Here is a 25142-nt window from a genome sequence, read left to right as displayed (position 1 = left end):
TAAACTAATGAAACAGAAGGGGTTTTTAGAAGCATACCAACAACCACCGGCCCCTCAAACTTCCATATTTCTATGTACTATGAGGTAGTCTAGGTTTGAAGCCCCACACATGTGAGTAATCTAGCACTGGGGGAAGATTCTGTGCTGTGGTGTCCATCCCTTTTCCTTTGTCTTCAGATCATAAAAAAAGTCAACTTGGAGCTTTGAAGCTCCAGTAGTGACAAAAATTATAATAATAAAATAAAACTGTCAGGAACTGAATGAGGATTCTCTCTCTCCAGTGGGGACTGGATGACTATTAGATCTAAACTAGTAGATCTAAACTAGATCTAGACTATTAGATCTAAACATTGCTTCACAAGCGGTGAAGCAGGTCTGCAGGTGTCTTTCTCTCCCCCTCTGTCTTCCCCTCCTCTCTCCATTTCTCTTTGTCCTATCCAACAAGGACAACATCAGTAACTGCAACAATAAAACAACAAGGGCAACAAAAAGGAATAAATAAATATTTTTAAATTTTAAAAATTAATCTATAGCTCATGGGCAGGATGATTCATTTACTTTCTACAACTACAGTATCCTTAGTTTTTGATTAGGTGTAGAACAGAGATACACTAAAAATGAACTGCCTTTCTAGATACAGAAACTTAGCAGCAAACTAAAAAATTTTCAACTGTACATCTAGTAATATTTTAGATGACTATAATTTGAAGGTACAGAGACTTTGGTTTTACACATGTAAAATAAAGTAAGGAAGAATACAATTTCTAAAAGCATTAAAACTTATTCTATATTTTAAAAGTAATTTTAAAGAGAGACATGCCAACCCTCATCACTTTTTTTTTCTTCTCAACTGCCAATGAATTCAGGTGTCCACTTTGTGGTGATGTTTGAAATAATAAAGTAAAATAATCTCTAGTATTTTAAAACTCTAGGTTTATTCTTCTGATTAAACATTATGTGAGAATTATTTTGGGTTTTTATTAGAATGTCAAGGACCCTCAGATTCGTTTCTCTCTATCAGGCATAGCAGAAGACAAAAAGGCACACCTAGCTGCATGCTACTATTTTAATAACTAGAATTTAATCAAGATGATATGATAACTTGCCTGCTTTGTCATTATACTACATCCCATGCTATCTAGTAGGTTTCTTAATTCAAATATAGTGCATATATATATATATATACATATATATATATATATATGGAAATGAACCACTTTCTGATTAGTATATAATATGAGTTCACCTTATGGGAAGATCTGGAAATAAGAAATCTTAATCAGGAGATGAGAATTTTACCAAAAAATAACATCAATATAGCTGTTTTTTTTCTTTTTTTTTAATATTTATTTTTATTATTTATTCCCTTTTGTTGCCCTTGTTTTATTGTTATAGTTATTATTGATGTTGTTGTTGTTGGATAGGACAGAGAGAAATGGAGAGAGGAGGGGAAGACAGAGGGGGAGAGAAAGATAGACACCTGCAGACCTGCTTCACCACTTGTGAAGGGATTCCCCTGCAGGTGGGGAGCCAGGGCTGGAACCGGGAGGGGGAGGGGAGAGGGGGAGGGGAGAGGGGAAGGGGAGAGGGAAGGGAGGGGAGGGGGAGAGGGAGAAGGGGAGGGGAGAGGGAGAGGGGGAGGGGAGAGGGAGGGGGAGGGGAAAGGGGGAGGGAGAGGTGGAGAGGAAGGGGGAGGGGAGGGGGAGAGGGGGAGGGGAGAGGGAGGGGGAGATGGAGGGGGAGGGGAGTGGGAAAGGGGAGGGTGAGGGCAATAAAGGCCAAAGCCTTAGGTTCTTTCAGTGCTGTGTGGGTCAAGCTGAATCCCTTGTCTCCTCCCTGGCAATGCAACTTAATACCAAGTGAGTTATTTCATCAGTCCAAGCCTAACTAATGAAAATTTCCTTGCACATGGGTAGGTTTACATTATCTTTTTAACTTCAAAAAGAAATCAGGTGTGAAATAAATGTTTACTGTGGGGTCTACATCCTGGATTTTATTATTTATTTTAGTATAAAATGGAAAAAAAAACCCAAGGTTCTGTCAAGTATTTTCAAATTTTATGTATGACTGTTTCACTTGAAAGATAATCCAGTTATTCAGTCTTGTTGGCTAGAAAGCAGACTTTGAAGTTACTTATTTAGAAATAATTTCTTATAGGCAAGCTTACAGTGAATTATGAGTTTCACTAGCAGGAAGCACAATCAACCTAACTCCCAAATCATGGCTCACCGGTGAAACACAGAGATGTACAAATAGATGAAACACTCCACCACTCCTGAAGTGGGAAAAATAAAAATGATTCTTCTTAGAGGAACTTCCCTGAATTGGCATGGTTGCTATGGAAGACAGATGGTACACAATAGCTTTGGCACTGAGAAAAGACTAACAACATGAGTACAGATTCTAGTTTCTTATAAATTGTGCAAGCCCTGCTAAAAGAATGATGGTCAGAAAAAGCAGAACATCTCCAAATACAATTTTTATATCATTCAGACAACTGATAATCGTATTTGAATATTTCATAGGACTTGAGTCAGGTCCACATTTTATAATACAGACTAGTATAATTTTTTTTACTACACAAAACACACCAGCGGTTTTCAATCTAGCCATGTAGGTTGTTAGATAAAACTAATTTCAAATAGGCCATTATCTTTCCACATCTATCTATGGGCCTCAAAATGTATTAGCTAGATAGTTACCTTATTTTAGATTTAGACTGTATATCATTTTTTTTTCCAGACACAAGCAATTAAAGGGTTGGAAAATAGCTCATGGAAACCCCCAAGGAATTGATCCTCAGAGAGTAAATCTTGCAACACCAAACAACCCCAATTTCCCTTGGGCATCTATGCTGACAAGAGTTACTGCTAGTTAAATAAGGCAACTAGAAGAAATATACACAAACTATCACAACTAAATAAACACAAAACTAGGATTAAATGAGAGAATGTTCACAAGAACTTTCATAGGCACTTGCTATTCGATATATTACAGAACTTCTTTGAAAAAACACACTATCTATTTTATGTTGGCTACTGCAGTCCACTGTTTAGTAGTTTTGTATGTCTTGTGTCTTGGCCAACATTACCTAGTTATTTTATTTGAGAATCTCACTAGCTTTAAATGTCCTGAAGCAAAACAACCTGTTCAAAATAAACAGGAGGGAACAGAATTCCTCTTAATATGCTTTCTGCCTGGAAAATCAAAAACCCTGAATTCTGGGGTTACTAAAGAAGGTTTCAGGATAAAGAAATAAAATGAAAACTTATCACATAAGACTCCCTATTGCTTAGTGCCATATGTTACTATAGCCAAATGCATCCATTTGTGAATATGATACAGATAGCCCTGGCATCATCAAGTCTTCTCAGTGCCTATTCAACTCTACAGTTGCTTACTTTTTAAAAATTTTTTATATAAAAAGGAAACACTGACAAAACCATAAGTTAAGAGGGGTACAACTCCACACAAAATTGCCCAAAGTTGTTTTCACGGTCCTAGTGATCTTTACTAATGAAAGGTAAATTAAAGTAAGCAACTTTGGGCACTCAAAGAAAAAAAAAAGTGATCATGTGTCATGTATTTAAATTATGTTCATACATTATTCATTACAAATTTAGAAGATAGCCAAAATTTCTCAAATGTACTAATTGATTAGTTGATGTTTGGCTCCCACTGGATGTAGTAAGACTAAAATAATCACATGTAGAATATGAAAAACATAAATAGCCATTTTTTTTACGTCTGTTATCTTAACCTCCTTTCAATTTAATCTTAACTATATCAGGCACTATATAGCAGATAAATTACTTGCTCAACACAATCTGCACTCTCAGCTCAAGATTTTTGCTGCTTAAATAGGCTGTCATGGAGCTAAAATACTTACATTTTATGAAATTCCTAACAGCAGAATATATACTGTTTGTTTTAACACTGGGAATATCAATACATTTAAAAACATACCAAGTTCCACTGCTATTATACAAGTCCTGGGGCTACATGGACAAAACAAGAATTGAGACAAAATTAAGAATTCTGGAACGGGGTGGGTGGTGGCTCACCAGGTTGAACACACATGTTACAATGCACAAGGACCCAGGTATGAGCCCCCAGGCACCACCTGCAGTGAGAGTGCTTTGCAAGTGGTGAAGCAATGTTGCAGGTATCTCTCTGTCTCTCCCTTCTTCCCTCTAGATTTCTATCTTTATCCAGTAAATAAAATAAAAATAATTTAAAAATTTTAAAAAAGGAATTGTGGATATTGAGAAGGTAAAAAACATAGAGGCAGACTCTAAATCTAGTACTGCCTACCATTGAGAGATTAAACCCTTGGGGGCAAGGTAGTGGGGGACCATGTTGAACTCACATGTTACAGTGCCCAAGGACCAGGGTTAGATCCCCTGGACCCCACCTGCACTTTACCATATTGCAAGTAGTAAAGCAGTGTTATAGGTGTCTCTGTCTCTCTCCCTCTCTATGTGCCCATCCCTTCTCAATTTCTGGCCATCTTTATCCATTAAGTAAATAAAGATAACAAAAATTTAAAAAGTACAATAGAGTGATATATATTTAACCTTTGTCTCACTGTTACCAGAAAACTGTGTAGCCTCTGCTTCCCTAAGAGGAGCTAGATGATTCATGAGCTTCTTTTCCAGACTCCTCAGCCCACAACTATTTCAGGATTGCTCTAAGAATCTGAGAGAAAAAAAAAAAAATGTGACAAACAGTAAAGGAGAAGGGGGGGGGGGAGAGTTATCACCTCTCTGCCATCAGTAGTTAAAACATAAGCACACTCAAATATAATAGACTACAAAGGAAAATCATTCTATGGAACTCAGTATTTTAAGAAAAAAAGAAATACTGAGGCTTCTTTATATTAATACACCCTATTTTAAAAAAATTCCTTTATTGGGGGATTAATGGTTTATAGTCGACAATGATATACAATAGTCTGTACATGTATAACATTTCCACATAACAATACAGCCCCTAGTAGATCCTCTTCTGCCATCATGTTCCAGCACCTGAACCTTCCTTCCCAACCCCAGAGTCTTTTACTTGGTTGCAATACACAAACACCAGTCCAAGTTCTGCTTAGAATACACCCTATTTTTGCCAGTAATTCCTCTCCTGGGGATATATCCTAAGGAAACAAACACATCCATCCAAAAAGTTCTTTATACACCTAGGTTTATAGCAGCACAATTTGTAATAGCCCAAATCTGAAAACAACCTAGGTGTCCAATAGCAGATGAGTGACTGAGAAAGTTGTGGTATGTATACACAATGGAATAATACTCAGTTATAACGTTGTACCCCTCTTATCCTATGGTTTTGTCATTGTTTCTTTTTCTTTTTTAAAAATTAAAATTAAAAGAAAAGAATGATAAATTCACCTTTCTCACCTCAACTTGTATAGGGCTTGAAGGGATCATGTTCAGTGACATAAGCCAGAAAAAGAAAAATGAAGATGGGATGATTTCACTCATATGCAGAATGTAAGAAACTAGAGTAGGGAAACAGAAAATAAAACTTGGACTTGGGGAGTGTACTGTGCCGAAGCAAAGGACTCTGGGAAAGGATGACAGAGGTGAGAGAGGGTGGGGGAGATGGGAGGGGGTGGGCTTTCAGGCCCTGCTACAAGATGATGGACCTAATTTGGAAGTGAGAGTGCTTTGAAGTCACATATTGGTGAGACGAGAAATTATACCCATCTGCACCATTAACCTTGCAGAAAAAAAAAAAAGAAAGAAAGAAAGAAGAAAAAGAAGACTCTAGATCTTATTTTTACATCATTATACTTCTTGGTGAAGTGTTGATAGTAATATGATCATGGAGGACAAATTGAAAATACAGTGGTTATAGTTGGGAACATTTACGCAGTTTTCCACATTAAAATATTTTATGTGAAATAGTATTATTTAAATGATTTAAACCTACTTCATCAGTTTGTAATAAAAATTCTTAAACAATTTAAAATATTCATCATTAGAAAATATCAATGGATTATAGTAAATGCATGCAGACAAAAACCATGATGTGACTATTTTAAAAATATTAATTACAGGGGGTAGAGAGCATAATGGTTATGCAAAGAAACTCTCATATCCGAGGCTCCAAAGTTCCAGAGTAGTGCTCTGATAAAAAAAATGATAATAATAATTACAAAATTATATTACATAAGTATCCCCAACTTATAAAATATCCATTTTAGGGGTGCGGGCAGTAGCGCAGTGGGATAAGTGCACATGGTGTGAAACAAACAGGCCACCCTAAGGATTCAGGTTTGAACCCCCGGTTCCCCACCTGTAGGGGGTAGCTTCACAAGCAGTGAAGCAGGTATCTGCCTTTTTCTCCCCCTCTCATATTCCTCTCTTCTAGAGTTCTCTGACCTATCCAACAACAACAACAGCAATAACAACAACAAGGACAAGAAAAGCAACAAAAAGGTAAAAAAAAAAAACCTCGATTTTGTCATTTTAGGAATATTTATGTGTCAACATATACACATATCTTTATACATATACATAAAGAAAAAAATATATATGTGTAGATCCACGAAGTTAAATACATACCACAGTAAAAAAAATAATAGTTTATTTTAGAAAGTTTATATATACATTTAATTCTTATCATATCATTAACTAAATTTTAAATAAATAATTTTACAATCTCAGATTAAGAACTGCTTAATATGGACAATTTCTGGAACGCAAAAGGAGATATAGGACAGCAAATACCCCTAAATAACCTATTACAAAACATCATTGGTCTTGTGGATCCATTTGTATACATCACTACTTTACTGAATCAAACTTGTGTAGACTGAACAATTACAGAAATGGATTAAAAGAAGAGCAGCTGAATAATAGAAACACAGTTCACTGAGTGATCATAAATTTAAAAACTAGCCATGCTGATTAGTTGTGAAACTAATGTTTATAGTATGTACCTCTCATAATAGTGAACACTATCTACATTGTGATTTTAAGTAGGAAGAAGAAAGAAAGAAAGAAAGAAAGAAAGAAAGAAAGAAAGAAAGAAAGAAAGAAAGAAAGAAAGAAAGAAAGAGATGGAGGGAAAGAGGGAAGGAGGGAAGGGAAGGGAAGGGAAGGGAAGGGAAGGGAAGGGAAGGGAAGGGAAGGGAAGGGAAGGGAAGGGAAGGGAAGGGAAGGGAAGGGAAGGGAAGGGAAGGGAAGGGAAGGGAAGGGAAGGGAAGGGAAGGGAAGGGAAGGGAAGGGAAGGGAAGGGAAGGGAAGGGAAGGGAGGGGGAGGGGGAAGGGGAAGGGGAAGGGGAAGGGGAAGATGAAGGGGAAGGGGAAGGGGAAGATGAAGGGGAAGGGGAAGGGGAAGGGGAAGGGGAAGATGAAGGGGAAGGGGAAGGGGAAGGGGAAGGGGAAGGGAAGGGAAGGGAAGGGAAGGGAAGGGAAGGGAAGGGAAGGGAAGGGAAGGGAAGGGAAAGGGAAGGGGAGGGAAGGGAAGGGAAAGGGATGGGGAGGGAAAGGAAAGGGGAAGGGGAAGGGGAAGGGGAGGGGAGTGGAATAAGGGGAAGGAGTAAAAGGGAAAGAGGTAGAAGGGGAAGATGGGGGAGGGGAGAAGGGGAAGGGGAAAAAGGGAAAGAAGGGGAAGGGGAAGAAGGGGAAAGAAGGGGAAGAAGGGGAAGGGGAAGGGGAAGAGGCAAAGGAAAGGAGAAAGGGTGGTAGGGACAAGGAAGAAAGGAAAAAGAAGACTACAGCTAATGTATTTACCCAAGTTTCTTTAAAAGGGTCAGTTACATATTACCAAAATAGAGCTGGTACTAAATTTGGTATAGGGAGGGGGCTAGGATGTACAACTCTTTTCTACTACGTAAAATTTCTCCCCAATATTTGTCTTTTGCAAATCAAATAAAGTCAGCTCTGAAACCTACATGTAGGAACCCTAACCCTAGCCCACATATAACTGCTGAAATATCAATCTTGTGTCTTTGCTGGTTCCCTGTGGGATACAAAGCCCCCCAAATCCCGCTTTTCTTGCTAATTAACGATAATGAATATGATGACATACTTTTCTTTTGAATTATTCTCTTAGGAAGATGTCTAATCACCATGAGATACAAATAACAGACAATTCCCTTTCTCCCCATTCATTTGTAGGTTATGGTACACAGAGACTCTATCCTGCCTTTTGGTTTAAATTTTTTTTTTAAAGGACAGCAAAGTAGGTCAAACTGTCTAGGAGTTCTGCATTAACATTAGAACCTGGAGAAAAATGTTATATGCAACTAGTTTAGCCAATTTCCAGAGTACTGCAGGACACATTTATTGTCATCTCTAAATAAAAACTACATTCTTGCAAAAATGTTAACTTAGCCCTGCACTTAGACAGAATTAAAAAATAAAAAGTAATGACAACTATAGCTTTACCCACTAAGGGAATGTTAACGCTAAATATCGTGTTATGGAGTGACACTGCACCTGTTTAGTGCATGTGTGTTGAAGGACATGGGCTTTCCAGTATGTGCCCATACATAAGGAGCCAAGTTCCACAATATAATACAGTAAAGATTCATTGACTAATTAGAATTTCACAATCAGTTGGAAACATACAGCAGTTCACCTGAACTTTCCCTCCGCACAAAACAAGAAGGGATAGAATTTATTCAAACTTAGCCACAATTATTTACTAGTTATATGACTTGGGTCAATTATTGAAAAGCACAACTCACCACCCATAAAACTGAGGTAATTCAGACTCCAACATGTTATTTAATTATGTCAAATTAATCAAAGATTTTATGCAAAATGTTTGCATTAGTGTTTGGCCCACATTAATTATTCAGCACATTCAGAATAGTATTACTTATATATTTTTCTTGCTGAACAAATTAATAGGGTAACCATGATTTTATAGGTAAGCTTTTAACTCAACTTAAAGTAATTAAACTTAATATTTTCAAGCATCTAATAGATACTAATTAAAATTATTTTTAAAGCTCTGAATACATGGAGAATCAATTTCCCTTTCATTATTTCAGCTCATGTCAAAGACTGACAGAGTAGAAACAGTCAAACCACCAGGGCAGTGGGAGCTGCTTAGCCTCCTTCTAATTGTAACCACTTGAAAGTTGAAGAATGCAGAAGGAATTTTATTTTTCTTTTTATTCTCCATTTGTTTCAAATTTCTTCACCAAGTTATGATCAAGGAAATGTTTCACAAAAGTTTTCTGAAATTTTTTAAACTTTTTTATTGGGAAATTAATTCACTGCACTGCTGATACTGATACATGGGGTCAATCTCTCAGGTCCCTGTAATATAAGTAATCAAAACAATACAGGGAGCAGATCAGCAGTATATCTAGACTAAATCTATAAGAAATGGTAACCTGTTGAGAATATTGTAACCTGAAAGTGAAGATGGTCAACAGTACGATATCAGAAATGTAGCATGGGCAACGAGTTCATTTCTAGATGGGCCCCAGCATTTGGACCTCTGCCCTAAGAGGGAGGTACTCTCTCTAAGTTGTAAACGGTGAATCCCTGGAGAATGTCACATGCTTTCACCATTATTCCCTTTGGGAGTCTACCTCATACTATGCTCCTAGGTGAGTAATTCTTAAGTGAGCTCCAGAACTATTATTATTATGGAAAAGTACCAGAAGAAGGGGAAAGGTAGCACAAACCCCCTAACCTCCCTCCCCCTCCCCAAAAAAGATATCATTCACTCACAAAAAAAATTCTTTCATATGTAAACATTTATTATAGAAAATAATCACTATGCAACTGTCTCTGACAAACCCAAAGATATAAAAAATATGTGTGCATGATCACTAACCACAAAGAATGCAAAATATAATGGGCTAAAAAGATATATGAGGCAATAGCCATTACCATGATAAGTAATATAACAGAATTAAGCAAACAGCAGTAATGCACCCGGTTAAGCACACATAGTATGAAGTGCAATGACTGGCACAAGGATCCTGATTCGAGTTCTAGTCTCCCCTTCTGCAGAGGGGTCACTTTGCAAGCAGTGATGCAGGTCTGCAAGTGTCTCTTTTTTTAAAATAATGTATTTATTAATGAGGAAGATAAGGAAAGAGGGGGGGGAGAGAACTCTGGTACATGTGCTGCCGGGGATTGAACTCAGGACCTCATGCCTGAGAATCCAATGTGTTATCTATCCACTGTGTCACCTCCCAGACCAAGTGTCTATCTTTCTATCCCCCTCTCTGTCTTCCCTTCCTCTCTCAATTTCTCTCTGTCCTATCCCACAACAGCATTAGCAACAAAAACAACAAACACCAAACATGTAAAAAAAAAAAAAAATGGCTGCCTGAAGCAGTGGATTAGTGATAACAAATAGCTTTGTCATGAATACTATCCAGGTTTGATCTCAGCATCCACTGCACTAGAGGGAGACTCAGGGTGTGGAAATGTTCCCCTCTATCCTTTATTCTGCCCCCTCTTTTTTTGAGGAGGAGGGATAGAGATAGAGAAATTGAGAATGAAGGGGGAGATAGGAAGAGAAAGACAGCTGCATCACTACTTGATCACACATTAAGCTTCTCCAATGCACATGGGGACTGAAGGGTTGAACCTGTGTCCTTGCATCTAGTAATGTGTGCATTCAATGAAGTGTGCCATTGCCTGGTCTCTCAATACCAGTTCTGTAAAAAGATTCCAAATACCATCATGTCACTTATTTGTTTCCTATTCAGTGGCAGACAATTCTGTCATGCTGCTTGCATTTTTTAACTACTACCTGAGCAATTTTGCCCAGGACTTTCACTGATTTTGTTGCAATAAAAGGAGCTTGGAAAAAAAAAAAAAGAATTAAAAAAAAAAAAGGAGCTCAAATCAAGGTCCTTGCACATTATAATGTATGTACTCTACCAGGTGCTCCACAGCATGGCCCCTGTCTTTCTATTTGTAAAAATGTTGGTTCTGAGTGGTAGTCACAGTGACAACAAAAGAGTTTACCAAATAAAAATATTTATGATAAAAATTCAGATTCTGAATTGAAAAGTGCTGTAAGTACAAAATGCACTTTGGATATTAAAATCTCAATATGAATGAAGTATATTAAGCAATAGTATTTAGACTGATCATATGCTAGAATGATAATGCACTGAGTTATTATTTCATTTTTAATTTAACTTAATTTAATTAACTTGTTTTGGATTGAGACAGAGAGAAATTGAGAAGGAAGGGGAAGACAGAGAGGGGGAGAGAAAGAGACACTTGTAGCCCTGCTCCATCACTTGTGAAGCTTCCCTCATAATGGCTGAGACCAGGGATTTGAACCCAGGTCTTTGTGCACTGTACCATGTGCACTCATCCAGATGCACCACCACCTGGCCCTAGAATGATAATGCTTGACTTAAATGCATTTAATTTCACCAGAGGGCTTATTTTTTGATGAGAGAAAGAAAAATAATAAACATGACTCTGACTAAACTTTTTGTGGTCAACACTACATTAGAGACATTTCTGGGGGCTGGGGTAATAGCTTAATAATTATGCAAAATGACTCTCACACCTGAGGCTTCAAAGGCTCAGGTTCAACCCCCCCCCCCACTCTAGTATAAACCAGAGCTGAGCAGTGCTCTGATAATTACAATAAAATAAAAAAGACACCTCCGGAATGTAGGGAGAAGCATTCTTGGTTGTAAAAGTTAAGTATGAATAAAATGCTAAGGTTTCACTTTGTAATTGTGTAGACAGGTTTTCAGATTTTAATGTAGTGAGTTTGTGCTGCCCATGAGACATCCAGGTAGAAATGCTGAGTAAACCAACACTGGAACTGCAGGGGTAATGAGGAGAGAGGATGAGAAACTTGTATTCACTGACTAAAATTCAGATGAGAATTTTTGAAATATTATGGTTCACTAATACACAAAGGTTACAAAGCCTTAATAATCATCTAAATTTTAACCTTTCACCAAATAACCACTTTGAACTATTAATCTTATATTTCCACACTCTATTGCACAGGAAGGTTTTAAAGGTTATGTTCAAGAGGAATTGCTTTCCTTTGTTTGTTTATATCAAGTCAGGGCCTACCTAGTTCTTGCATGACTTCACTACTCATAGACCACTTTTTATTTTGTTCTTTTCATTCAGATAGACACAGAGAGAATGAGAGAGGTAAGTATTTCAGTACCAGGTCCCTGTTGCATGGTATTCCTCTGTGATTTGGGGGCTTAAATTTGAGCATGTACTCTACCAGGTGAGCTCTCTCCAGTCTCAAAAGTGCTTTGCTTGACAGTGAGAGCTCACGATTAAAATGCCTCCTGTGAAGCATAACTGGTATGTTCTTTCAGGGATGTTCTGTTGGCAATAAGATTAAAGCGTGCACTTAGGCAGGTGTGCCACTGCCTGGCCCTTAGCAAAGAGATTAAATTGCTTGTTCAATGAGCTTCAGAAGAGCCTCTTCTACTTTGCTGACCTAAGAATACTCAGGTCCAATACAGCACTTCCTAAAGTAAGCAGCCCAAAACAACAAGGAGTGTACTTCATAGAAAATGTTTGGAAAATTTTGTTCATTGGAAAATGTTTATATATAAACACACATACACACATATATATATAAATTAATAAAAATTCTCAAGTCAAATTAAAAATTATCTCCATGGGGCTGGGCGGTAGTGCACCGGGTTAAGCGCATATAGTGTGAAATGTAAGGACTAGAGCAAGGATCATGGTTCCAGTCTCCCCACCTGCAGAGGGGTTGCTTTGTAAGCAGTGATGCAGGTCTGCAAGTGTCTAGCTTTCTATCCCCCTCTCTGTCTTCCCTTCCTCTCTCAATTTCTTTCTCTCTCTCTCTCTCTCTCTCTCTCTCATATCCAACAACAACAGCTACAGCAACAACAATGAAAAAAAAAAAAAGCAAAAAAAAGATGGCTGCCTGAAGCAGTGGATTAGTGATAACCCTGGAGGCAAAACAAAACAAAAGAATCAACCATAACAACAACAAAAAACCTCCAATTCTTTTCTTCCTATTTTTTAAGCATTTATTTTTATTGATCAAGAGACTACAGCACTGGTCCATTATTTTATGTGGTCCTGAAGATAGAAGCCAATGTCTAATGCATGAGAAGAATATTTTATTGCCAAACCATTTACCTTCTAAGCTCATCTCATTATTTAAATGTGGGTTATTTATACCATTGAGTATCCACTAGTATATTCACCTAGGCTACTCATTTCCCTTGTTAAAATGAACTACTCATGCCTGGCAAGGCCCAATGTCAGTCTTATTTATTTATTTACTTACTTATTTATTTACTTATTTACTTATTTTTATTGTTACCAGGCTTACTGCTGGAATTTGGTGCTTGCATAATGTAGCCATTGCTTCGGGCAATTATTTCCCTCCCTTTCACTCTTTATTTGATAGGACAGAAAGAAATTAGGTATCAGGTGGGAGATAGAGAGATAGAGAGAAAGACAGACACCTGCAACACTGTTTCACCATTTGTGAAGTTTCTCCACTACAGGACAGGACTGGGGGTTTGAACCTGTGTTCTTGCACCTGGTAACATGTGCGTTCAATAGCAGTTCTTTAACAAGGTTCCAAATTCCATGGTGTCACTCATCTAATTTCCTATTCAATGGCAAACAATTTTGCCACTCTGTTTGCGTTTTTTAACTCATGCAATTTTTGCTCAAGATTTTCACTGATTTTTGTGCAATAAAGGTTACTTACCAGTGTACAAATCCCCACAAGAGTCAGTAGATCCTAAACAATGTTGTTATTCTTTACCACCAATCTACATTATATATAATCTTCTGCTAAACTAGCACCAGTAAAAAGCAGTTCCACATACCGTTATTATTGGTCATCAGTTCATCCTAAGAGTCAAGTGCAGGCACAAAGCGCAAAAACCACTGTAAGGATCCTGGTTCGAGCCCCCGGCTCCCGACCTGCAGGGGAGTCACTTCACAGGCAGTGAAGCAGGTCTACAGGTGTCTTTCTCTCCCCCTCTCTATTTTCCCCTCCTCTCTCCATTTCTCTCTGTCCTATCCAACAAGGACAACATCAATAACAATAACAGTAATAACTACAACAATAAAAAACAAGGGCAACAAAAGGGAATAAATAAATATTTTTTTAGAAGTCAGGACTCATATTTATATAGAAAAACATAGAAAAAATAAATCATAACTATTCAGATAGTCCAATAATTCAGTGACTCTTGTATTCCTGAGCCTGTAGAATACTATAAATATTTGCTGTTTGAACCTATTAAATTGCGGGGAAATATGTTACAGATAAGTAATACAGTATGAACTGCACTATACATGATAAATATTGTGAGACTTTTCTTTAAGGTAGCTTTTTGAAAAATGATAGGTGCAGTAGAAATGGAGATATAGTTGGAAAGGATTCAACAACAAAAAGAGCCTCATTTCAGCAGGTTGTTATAAGAAATGAGAATTTTCCAAGTCAGTTCATCACTTACTAAGTTGAAATAGACTTAAAGCTATTTTGTATAATATCTTGGGGTTTAAAACAAGAAGCCAAAAATAGTAGTCATCATGGATTGGAGCAGAATATATGGAAAAGATTTTCACTATGTAGATAATGTGCTGGCATAATATCAGCACTTCTTTTGAAAATATTCTTGAGTCCTAAGCATTGTATTGCTAGCACAGGATGCTACAGAATCCCAGAGGCAACCATCAACATTCAAAAAGAGAAGCCAATAACTGAACAGGGACAACAAAAAAGAAACCCTTTGAATAGAATTAAAACTAGAAAAATTACAAGAAGAAATTCATTTAAAATTTGGTTAATAAATTTTACTGGAGTGGAAAGAAGTAGAGTTCATGGGAAACATACCTAGAAAGGAATGGAAAGGAAGAGTGTGGAAGACATTAAATGTTAGGCATAATATTCACACTTATTTGCACGTAACTGGGAGGTATTGGTTTAATTTAACAGAGTTATAGCAGAATTAAAGAAGCAGTTATAAAATTAACCTTACATAGGTATATAAATCTGAATATAAAGTATTCAAAAAGAGAATGTGTAATAGCAGAGTAGTTGTCTGACAATGAGAATGAGAGTGTTTAATAGCAGAGTAGTTGTCTAACAATAAATGCATGAATTGAGGACAGACAGATTTATTTCTATCTCTCATTATATTCTGCAGTGATAACATTTCAGAGAAGGACATAATTCTAATTCTAAATATCTCAAAATGAAAGAAAGATATGATGCACCAATGGTAAGATTCAGAAAATGAAACATCAAATTAATTTCTAAAGGGGTAGGATGAAAGAAGGAGTTTATATTGATTCAACCTGGTCCCACCTTAATCCCAAATAGACTGTTTAAACATATAGGAATAGTACATAAGCTAAAAGAAATAAGATCATCATTCTTTGATATTTCTCCAAAGAAAAGTTCCATCCCAGGAGTTGGGCGGTAGCACAGGGGTTAAGCGCAGGTGGTGCGAAGCACAAGTGAGCGGCTTAAGGATTCTGGTTCAAGCCCCAGCTCCCCACCTGCAGGGGAATCACTTCACAGGCGGTGAAGCAGGTCTGCAGGTGTCTGTCTTTCTCTCCCCCTCTGTCTTCCCCTCCTCTCTCCATTTCTCTCTGTTCTATCCAACAACGAAGATATCAATAACAACAACAAGACAACAAGGGCAACAAAAAGGGAAAATTAATAAATAAATATTAAACAAAAGAAAAGTTCCATCCCTTACAAGGGAGTACACTGGGCAAGAATTCCCTAGCACCTGGAAAAAAGATATGTTGGTTTTTATTTTAAAATTCACTTTAAATAGGGCCTAATCCATTTCAGAATCAGGAAAACAAAACCAAATACAATATCTGTCACATATTATTTACAGTGTTCACTTAAATATTATGTGACAAATTGAAAGTATTGAAACATATGAATCTATTCAATCAAGTTGAACATACTTTAAATTCTAGAAAAAAATTATAAGGGAATACTGGTTTTCATTTTATTGGTAAAAGTATGCATCTGTATATAATTGTTGACTTCAAAAAGAGTCTTTTAAAGTTCACAGAGCAGTGAGATAAGTAGCATGAAACACAGAGGTAGAGAAATATTTGATGATACTGATAAGTTACTTTGGGACATGCAACATATACTATAAATAACTCTGCTTCTAGTATATAATAAAACTGCTGAACAAAATGTGTTTTTCTAAATCAAAATCAATTAAGAGCTTGGCTTAAAAATAAGGCTTCTGGCTCAGCAAAGTACAGAGGAAATACATAAGGCAAATATGTACAACAATTCAGTAATCAGATTTGCAATACTCTTTTATGCTCCCAAGATAAAAGAATTTCAAAGAAGGCTTTTAACTCATTCTTTCCTCCATGCTCCACACAATTCCTCTGGTCAGAACCAATGCACAGGTTAATATTCATGATAGTGAATGAGTACACGTTTGTAGTGGCACTCTTTTAATTCAGAGAGGGGCTAACAAACTTCCAGATAGTGGTGCCAGTGCTACAATGGATAATGCAATTGATTACGGATCAGAAGAAACTTCCAAAATTTGTGGTACTGAACTGATAAGTTAAATATCTCCTCTAGAATGAAAACTAGAAACAAAATTTCTAGTTGTAACATGAATCATAAAAAAGCACATTTCGCCTAGAATTCCTAAGAAATTATTTAATTCACCTAAGATTAAATAACCTTTAATATTGACATTTTTTTTTCCAGAGACTCAGTCTTTACATTTGCAATTCTACCATTCTAGAGCTGCTTTTTCACTCAGGTAGAGAGAAAGAAAGAGGGAAGAGACACCACAGCTATCGGAACTTCTCTCAGCACAGCTCTTCCCTTATGCTAAGGTATGTGCCTGAACCTAAAATGTTTTTCCAATACTGTTAATTTTGCTGTGTGTAATAATATATTTATATTTTGTAAGCTACTTCTTTGTATTTTTATCTTAAAAATATTATTTGTTCATGTTTACGCAAAAACAGTGCAAATTGGAAAGTTAGAAGTACAAGAACTGATACATAAGCATGGAGAAATAGAAAGAAACAGCAGTCATTTATTTGGGGATAAAGTTCTCACTAAAATTCGTCTAATCTACCTGGTGACTAGCTGGTTCAACTGACATGGATGTATTCATCTAACAAATAAGTACTGAGTTCGCTGTTAATAGTTGGACTCATTTACTTTATTTCATTGATTTCTACAGAGCTTAATACAGACCTGGGACAAATACTTCTGGACAGGTTTCTAGCACATCATTAAATAAATTATTTAACTCTATTTTTACAGTATTTTTTTAATTAATAGTCACTATTATACACATTATAGTCCATCAGAATACTTACCTTTATTTAGAAATAATGTATAATATGAAATAACTAGAAAACAATTCACAATTGAAATAGAAATTATAATTTATAAACTCAGGACCTCATGCTTGAATGTACAATGCTTTATCCACTGCGCCATCTCCCAGACCATACTATTAACTCTTCCCCATACCACATCTTACTCTTATTCTCTCCTAAAATCTTATAAATTTCAATAATAATATCATAATATAAATATTATAAATAGAAATTATAATTCATGAGTTGATTATTAAGAAGCAATCACTTATCCAACAATAATTCTCACCATAAGCTTTTACATAACCAACTACCACAATCAATACTTAAAGATTTTTAAAATCACATCAGTAAAAATAAAGAACTTTTCAGTAGTTCTGCCTATCAATTGCTACACTTTTTATGTACTATTATATAAACAAGAGCTTAGATGACCTTTTCAGTGTCAAATGAAAAATAAGATGAATCTGTGGTTTAAATTTGACTATAGAAAAGTGGACTTCATATTCCAGCTAAGCTATAATATTTTCAATAAGTAATTCATTAATTATTTCAGAAAACATTTATCAACCACTTTAGATTCTAGGTATTATGCTTAGTAACTTGTTTTTTAAGATTTTATTTATTTATTCATGAGAAGTATAGGAGGAGAGAGAGAAAGAACCAGACATCACTCTGGTACATTGCTGCCGGGGATCAAACTCAAGACCTCATGCTTGAATGTACAATGCTTTATCCACTGCGCCATCTCCCTGACCATCCTATTAACTCTTCCCCATATCACATCTTACTCTCATTCTCTCCTAAAGTCTTATAAATTTCAATAATAATATCATATGACTTTGAGGTTAACAATAGTGGAATTAGTACTAAACGAGAAAACCATAAGTAAAAACTAAGCTTTTTGAGTCTAGTTGTTGTTTTTGATACCACTGGGGCTTCACTACTCTAAGATGACTTTTCGAGATATAGGCAAACGCACAGAGAGATAGATTAAATAGATGATAAATGATAGACAGATAGATAGGTAGGTAGGTATCACAGCACCAAAGTTTCTTTTAATGCGGTAGGGCCAAGACTCAAATCTGGGTCATTCACATGACAAAGCAGTGCACTGTGTAAGGGAGTTTTTTGCCAGCCTGAGACTAAAATATTTTAGTCAGTTTGTTATATCATGAAGAACAGAGTTAATAAAAAAATCATATGATTATATTTTCCAGTAAAGGCAAGCATGAACAGGGCTGAGAATACAGCACCATTGGAGCTTAATAAATGTTCATTCTTGAGTATTAAAGATTCCAGGTTCAATCTCTAGTACAACTTAGATCAGAGTTCAACAATGCTCTAGTTCGGAAAAAAAAAACAAAAAACATGAGAACTCTGAAAAAAAGGGGTGGGATGATATGCAATGTCTATTTATGTATTCATTGAAATTACTCATTGATGACATTTTATCTAGCTAAAATAGAATTGCATTTCTCAGGTAGAGCAGAACATCTTTTTATGTATTTGTGCTTTAATCAAGTTTCTAGCTTATTGATCAGCTCTGGCAATTAAGAGAGAAATATGATTTTTATATAGGATCAGTACATAGCATACATTTGGCTGACCTGGAGGGTTGATAGAAAATTTCCGACAAAGTTAGTGGCTAGGAAAAGGTTATATATCATAGATAAACTACATGTCATTTAGATTAGAGCCACTTACATTTAGAAGTCAAAATCAAACAGAATTGCTCAGCTTTGTCTTAAGCAGTGCTGGGGAGGCTGGGTGGTAGCACACCTGGTTAAGCATACATGTTGCAGTGTGGTTCGAGCCCCCAGTCTCCATCTGCAGGGGGAAAGCTTTGCAACTGGCAAAATAGTGCTGCAGTTGTCTCTCTGTCTTTCTCCCTCTCTATCATCCCCTTCCCTCTCAATTTCTGGCTCTCTCCAATAAATAAATAAAGATACAAAAAAAAAAGAATGAAAGAGAGAAAGAAAGAAAATTAAAAAACTAAAGCAGTGCTGGGGACTGAACCTGGAACCTTGGAGTCATGAAAGTCTTTTGTATAACCATGTTATCTCCCTGACCCAAACACTTCCATTTTTAAACATATGAAACTTTTTTACAGTATTTTTGACTTAGTAGAAAAATATTATTATATCTTCACAATGAAAAGACTATGTGTTGATGTTCAAATATCACAAGGTGAGAACTACAACCATATGAACTGGTATTTTCTTGAACCTAGAAGCATAGGGGTAAATCCTCAAGCTACAGGAGAGTTACAGCAATTTCAAACAGTGCAGAAAATTGTTCCAATATATGCTACTGTTTGTTGCCTACTATGTGCTGAACAAACTCTTATGGGTAGGTTAGAATTTAGAGAAAATAATGGATGATTGCACAAAATAAATGGTAGGTGTTTATTGTATTTTGTATTTTCTTAACAAATGTTAAGGTGGTATAGATAGGATTTTCTCTCATTTTATTCCATATCCTAAATATCCTTCAAGTCCCATTCTCCTTCTCCTTTTCATTTGACAGAACTTGAGTCAAGTCTCTCCTTTAGTAAGAAAATAAATAAGGACACTGGATATACCCTTTGATATTACCAGTATCACAACAGTCTGCACCCAGCTAGCTGGAGTAGTATCTACTAGGAAGTAACTTATTTTATTAATATGACAAGTCTGCCTAGAGTCACTATCAACACATCAAAAAAATCTTTATGACTGGCAAACTGAGAGAAATTCAAGAGAAAATATTTTCTATTTTAAAATACATGATGAGCAACAGTAATAGGTATAAAGTCTGATTACCTCTGAGTATATTTATTTTTCTGCTTTTCAGGGAAGAGAAATGTCCAATAGGCAGAATTATAGGTTGGTTGCCAAAAGCTAGTAGCAAAAAGTAAAAAAGAAAATTTTTCTTTCAAAAGTACTTACTATATGAAGTTCTAGGTAGTCACCCAGGCCAGAAGAACTGTCCACTCGCACCAATACAGCTTCTTTTTGAACAGTACTAAATCCTATGGCCAATCTGTCTGCTCGTGTACTTGGTCGGTCATTAGGAGGCCATTTATATGTGATTTGTCCACCGCCTTTGCTAAAGATATATGTTGTCCCGGCTATAAAACAAAAACAAACACAAAAATTAGTTCAAATACTTCAAGCCCACATTTTCCATACTGTTATTCTAAGTACATTATTGACTGAATATTTGGCTGTCAGTAAACTCATGACATACTTTTTTTCTTTTTTCTATGAAAAATGAATCATGACTTTTCCCACAACCCAAAGTAAGAAAAAGTAAAAGACAGATTTCAATCAATCTTAATAAATGCTTAATAAAAAGGTCACTTTTGGGTGGTTGAGCAGTAGTGCAGCAGGTTAAGCACATGTGGAGCAAAGTGCAAGGACCAGCATAAGGATCCCTGTTGAGACCCCGGCTTCCCACCTGCAGGAGGGTCACTTCACAAGCGGTGAAGCAGGTCTGCAGGTGTCTTTCTCTCCCCCCTCTGTCTTCCCCTCCTCTCTCCATTTCTCTCTGTCCTATCCAATAAAAATGACATCAATAACAACAAAAATAATAACCACAATGATAAAACAACAAGGGCAACAAAGAGTGGAAAAATAGCCTCCAGGAGCAGTGGATTCATGGTGGAGGCACCAACCCCCCAAAATAACCCTGAAGGCAAAAAAAAAGTCACTTTTCAAGTATCATGACAGAAAATAAATACATACATATATATATGCACACACACACACATATAGGTATCACTATATCCATATCTATACCTTTCCTTACCAGCACTTTACCAACTCAGACTGGCATTTTCATATAGAAAGAGACAAGAGACAGGGAACATAGTGAACTTCCTCTAGTGAGGTAGAAGCCAGCTCAAATATGGGTTGTGTGCAGAGGAGGATCTAGTGGGAGTTGAATTATTATCTGGAAAATGGCATGCACGTATAAACTATTGTATTTTACTGTTGATTGTTAACCATTAATCCCCCAATAAAGAAAAATTTAAAAAGTGGCCGGGTGGTGTAACACCTGGTTGAGTGTACATGCTACAATGCTCAAGGACTTGAGTTTAAGCCCCCAGTCCCCATCTGCATTGGGAAGCTTTGCAAGTGGTGAAGCAGGGCTGCAGGTGTCTCTCTGTCTCCCTCTTTATCACCTCCTTCCCTTTCAATTTCTGTCTGTCTCTATCTAATAAATAAATAAATATTTTTAAAAATTAAAATAAAGAAAAACATTTTTAAAAAACTGAAGAAAAAAGTAATTATATATGTCAGTCTGAATTTGTCAAGGTCAATTATTACCATATTCTAATGTCACATATTCATAAAATGGCCTTTGCACCCTAGAATACTGTCCTTTCACCTCACAATTCTTTTTTAAAAAAGAGCATGTAACTGAAATGGCAGAACAGATAATATATATATATATATATATATGAATATTTAGCATAGGATATGTTTCCCAAACTTACAGAAGTATGAAAGTTTCTAGTTGTTTGGTAAAAAAATTTGAGAATAATAATCTAAAATTTTATATTTCAGCACAATAAATGTTACAAGACATATATTATTACTTAAAATTGAATTCTATCTTATATTTCAGCTTTTTCTGATAAGTGTCAAGACTTGACAACTAGGATGCTATAACCAATTCTGTCTTCCTTCTAATGTTTATAGTTTTCAACTAAACAAAACAAAAATAAAGAAGCTAGTATCATTTACCGAATGCTCCAGTTATTCCTACTATCCTTTCTCTGCAAATAATATGGAAATATACTCTCCCTTCCTTTTGTTTCCATATGCAAAATGATTCACTCCACTCTATTCATAAGCACAATTCCATAATTAAAAAAAGCAAACTAGATGCTCAGCCCACACACGGCTCTTTTCTACCCACTTGTAAAAGCACTACAACTTTCTTGGAAACACAAACAACTTCAAATTCTACAAAATGTCTCCTATTCATATCATACACCTTTCAGTAACATAGAAAATTGCATTACACTCTATTTTGTAGCCTTAAATATACAAGAATACTCCCCTAATAGAATACAGTGTATGAGATGACTCAAGTTTCAAAATCTGCTTCATCCAATACACTCTGAGCCATCGACATATGTACTTAACTGTAGCCAGACATTTAAGAAATGGAGGATGTAAATCTGATTGTATACTGGGTTCAAACGTCAGCACTTTTACTAGGTATATGACTTTAACCAAGATATTGACTCTAAATCTTGGATTTTCTATCTTTAGAAAAAATGGAAATAATGGCACTATATATTCCAGAGAGTTTCTGTCAGGATGAAATAACATATAGCATATAAAATCTAACAGCAGTTCCTGTCATATAGTAATATGGTAATTTCCCATCAAATTCTAGAGAAAAAAAATGTTATGTATTGCGCAATATAGTGTGCAAGGACCCAGGTTCAAGCCTCTGGTCCCCACCAGGAGGGGGAAGCTTCATGAATGGTGAAGTAGAGCTGCAGGTGTCTCTCTGTCTCTCTCCCTCTCTATCTCACCCTCCCTACTTCTCACTATTTCAATTTCTCTCTATCTCTATCCAATAATAGATAAATTAAAAAAAATAAATGTATGTATCTATATGTGTGCTTAAATATATAAAAGATTTTATTTTACTGTAAGTCTACAGAAAAGTGATTCAAAAGGCTGGGCAGTTGGTGACACACTTGGTTAAGCACACACATTACACTGCACAAAACCCAGTTTCAAGCCTCTGGTGCCCACCTTTAGGGAGAAAGTTTTACAAATGTTGAAACAGTGATGCAAGTGTCTCTCCCTCTCCATCTCCCTTTCCTTTCAATTTCTCAATGTCTTTATACAAAATAAATAAATATTTTTAAAAATTATTTTAAAAGACAAGTGATTTCAGAGTCGGGCAGTGGCGCAGCGGGTTAAGCGTATGTGGCGCAAAGCACAGGACGGTGTAAGGATTCGGTTCAAGCCCCCGGCTCCCCACATGTAGGGGAGTCGCTTAACAGGCAGTGAAGCAGGTCTGCAGATGTCTGTCTTTCTCTCTCCCTCTCTGTCTCTTCCTCCTCTATTTCTCTCTGTCCTATCCAATAACAACGACATCAGTAACCACAACAATGTTAAACAACAAAGGCAACAAAAGGGAAAATAAATATATATAAAAAAAGACAAGTGATTTCAGCTCAAATTTCTGTTCAAACTAAATGGAAGCAAGAAAATGATTTTCAGCAACCTGGGAGGTGGCACAGTGGTAGAAAATAGCATATAGCCCCCTGCACCCCACCTGCAGGGGAGTCGCTTCACAGGCAGTGAAGCAGGTCTGCAGGTGTCTCTCTTTCTCTCCCCCTTTCTGTCTTCCCCTCCTCTTTCCATTTCTCTCTGTCCTATTCAACAACAATGACATCAACAACAACAATAAAAATAACTACAACAATAAAACAACAAGGGCAACAAAAGGGAAAAAATAAATAATAAAAAAAAATTAAATAAAAAAACTATTTAAAAAAAAACCAGCATACAGTCTTGAATTCAATCCCGGATACTCTAGTGCTCTCTTTTGTTAATGAATTTTTAAAATATAAATAATTTTCTTACATCTCTATTTTATTAGTAATATTTTTTAACTTGGGCTAACATAAAGCCATTGTATCAGATTACTTATTTTCATTAATAGTTGACAATGTTTCTATTCATACTGATATTAAATTGCATCAATGAGGGTTTCTCATTAAAAAATGACTATTAGTTCATACTATAAAACAAGTAGTATGCTAAGATTGATACCATAGTGTGAAAAGTTGTGCTTTTTTTTTTTTACCATTATAAAAAGGAGAAAGTCTACACAAAAAAGCACTGCTATCTAGATGTATTTAAAATTTGTATCTATGTATCAATGCTTTATTTTAGTATATAAGTTAATTCAATGGATAGCAACAATATATCTTAATCACTATTTCAAGCCTTTTACAAAAACAAAGAAACATTCAAATGAATGTCACTTTTAAATTATGTTTCTGTATGGTAACACATCAGTGCCATTGCTAGTAATGGATTTATTGCAATTTCACCTTGATATCCATCAAGTCAGAGAAAGTATGGATAACTCAAACTTAAAGCAGTTTGCAGCAATCTCCACAGGACAGTGCAAAGTCTTTATTCCTCTCTCTACATTAATTATCAAAGCTGACTCCATCAGATGCAAATTTAGCCAGGTCAAAATACTTTACACTGTAACAAATGCTTATAAAAATCATACATGAACTTTTATTTTAATGCCTGAAGTGCTGGTGAAGTTATAATAAAATATTTAAGCTTTATTTAATGCTTATTTACATAAGGAACATTTCCTCTTTCTTCTCCCCCCACCAACGACCTCTCTCTTCAGCAACCTCCTTCCTTCATGTACAGCATAATTTGTGTTTAAAAAAATTAAATATGCTCCCCATACAGACTGAGCCTTTCTGGAAAAATTAGCATGTACAGATCTACTCTATTGATGGTTGCTCACCATCTTTTCTACTTGAACAATAATGTGATTAAGTTCTGAATAGATTAGTGCCTAACTCATAATATAAGTATATGAATAAAAGGTTCTCTTCTGAAGGTCTATAATTCTTCAAATGCCATCATGTAGCCAACATGAAACATTGAGGCCATTATGATTTTATTAGATGTAACAGGGTTATAGTATTTTTACAGTCAAAGTTTGCAAGGCAATCAGATGGAAGTGAAAAGGAAAATAGTTATAAATAAGAGGTGGCTTTCATTACTCCCACCACCTTGTCAAGAGGCTGCTGTTAAATTTAAA

General features: G+C 36.0%; 1 protein-coding gene across 38 annotated transcripts in view; it reads right to left on the bottom strand.

Annotated features, from left to right (window-relative positions):
- Window positions 1–25142, bottom strand: part of NRXN1 (neurexin 1) — a 1383669-nt gene that overhangs the window by 380057 nt on the left and 978470 nt on the right. For all 38 annotated transcript variants that reach the window (XM_060187660.1, XM_060187677.1, XM_060187662.1 and 35 more), the window contains one exon: window positions 20258–20439. In XM_060187660.1, the coding sequence (XP_060043643.1) occupies window positions 20258–20439 (182 nt within the window). The remainder of the gene's footprint in view (window positions 1–20257; window positions 20440–25142) is intronic.

The sequence above is a fragment of the Erinaceus europaeus genome, chromosome 3 (assembly GCF_950295315.1).
Source record: "Erinaceus europaeus chromosome 3, mEriEur2.1, whole genome shotgun sequence".
NCBI classification, from domain to species: Eukaryota; Metazoa; Chordata; class Mammalia; order Eulipotyphla; family Erinaceidae; genus Erinaceus; species Erinaceus europaeus.
This window is presented reverse-complemented; position numbering and strand designations above follow the sequence as displayed.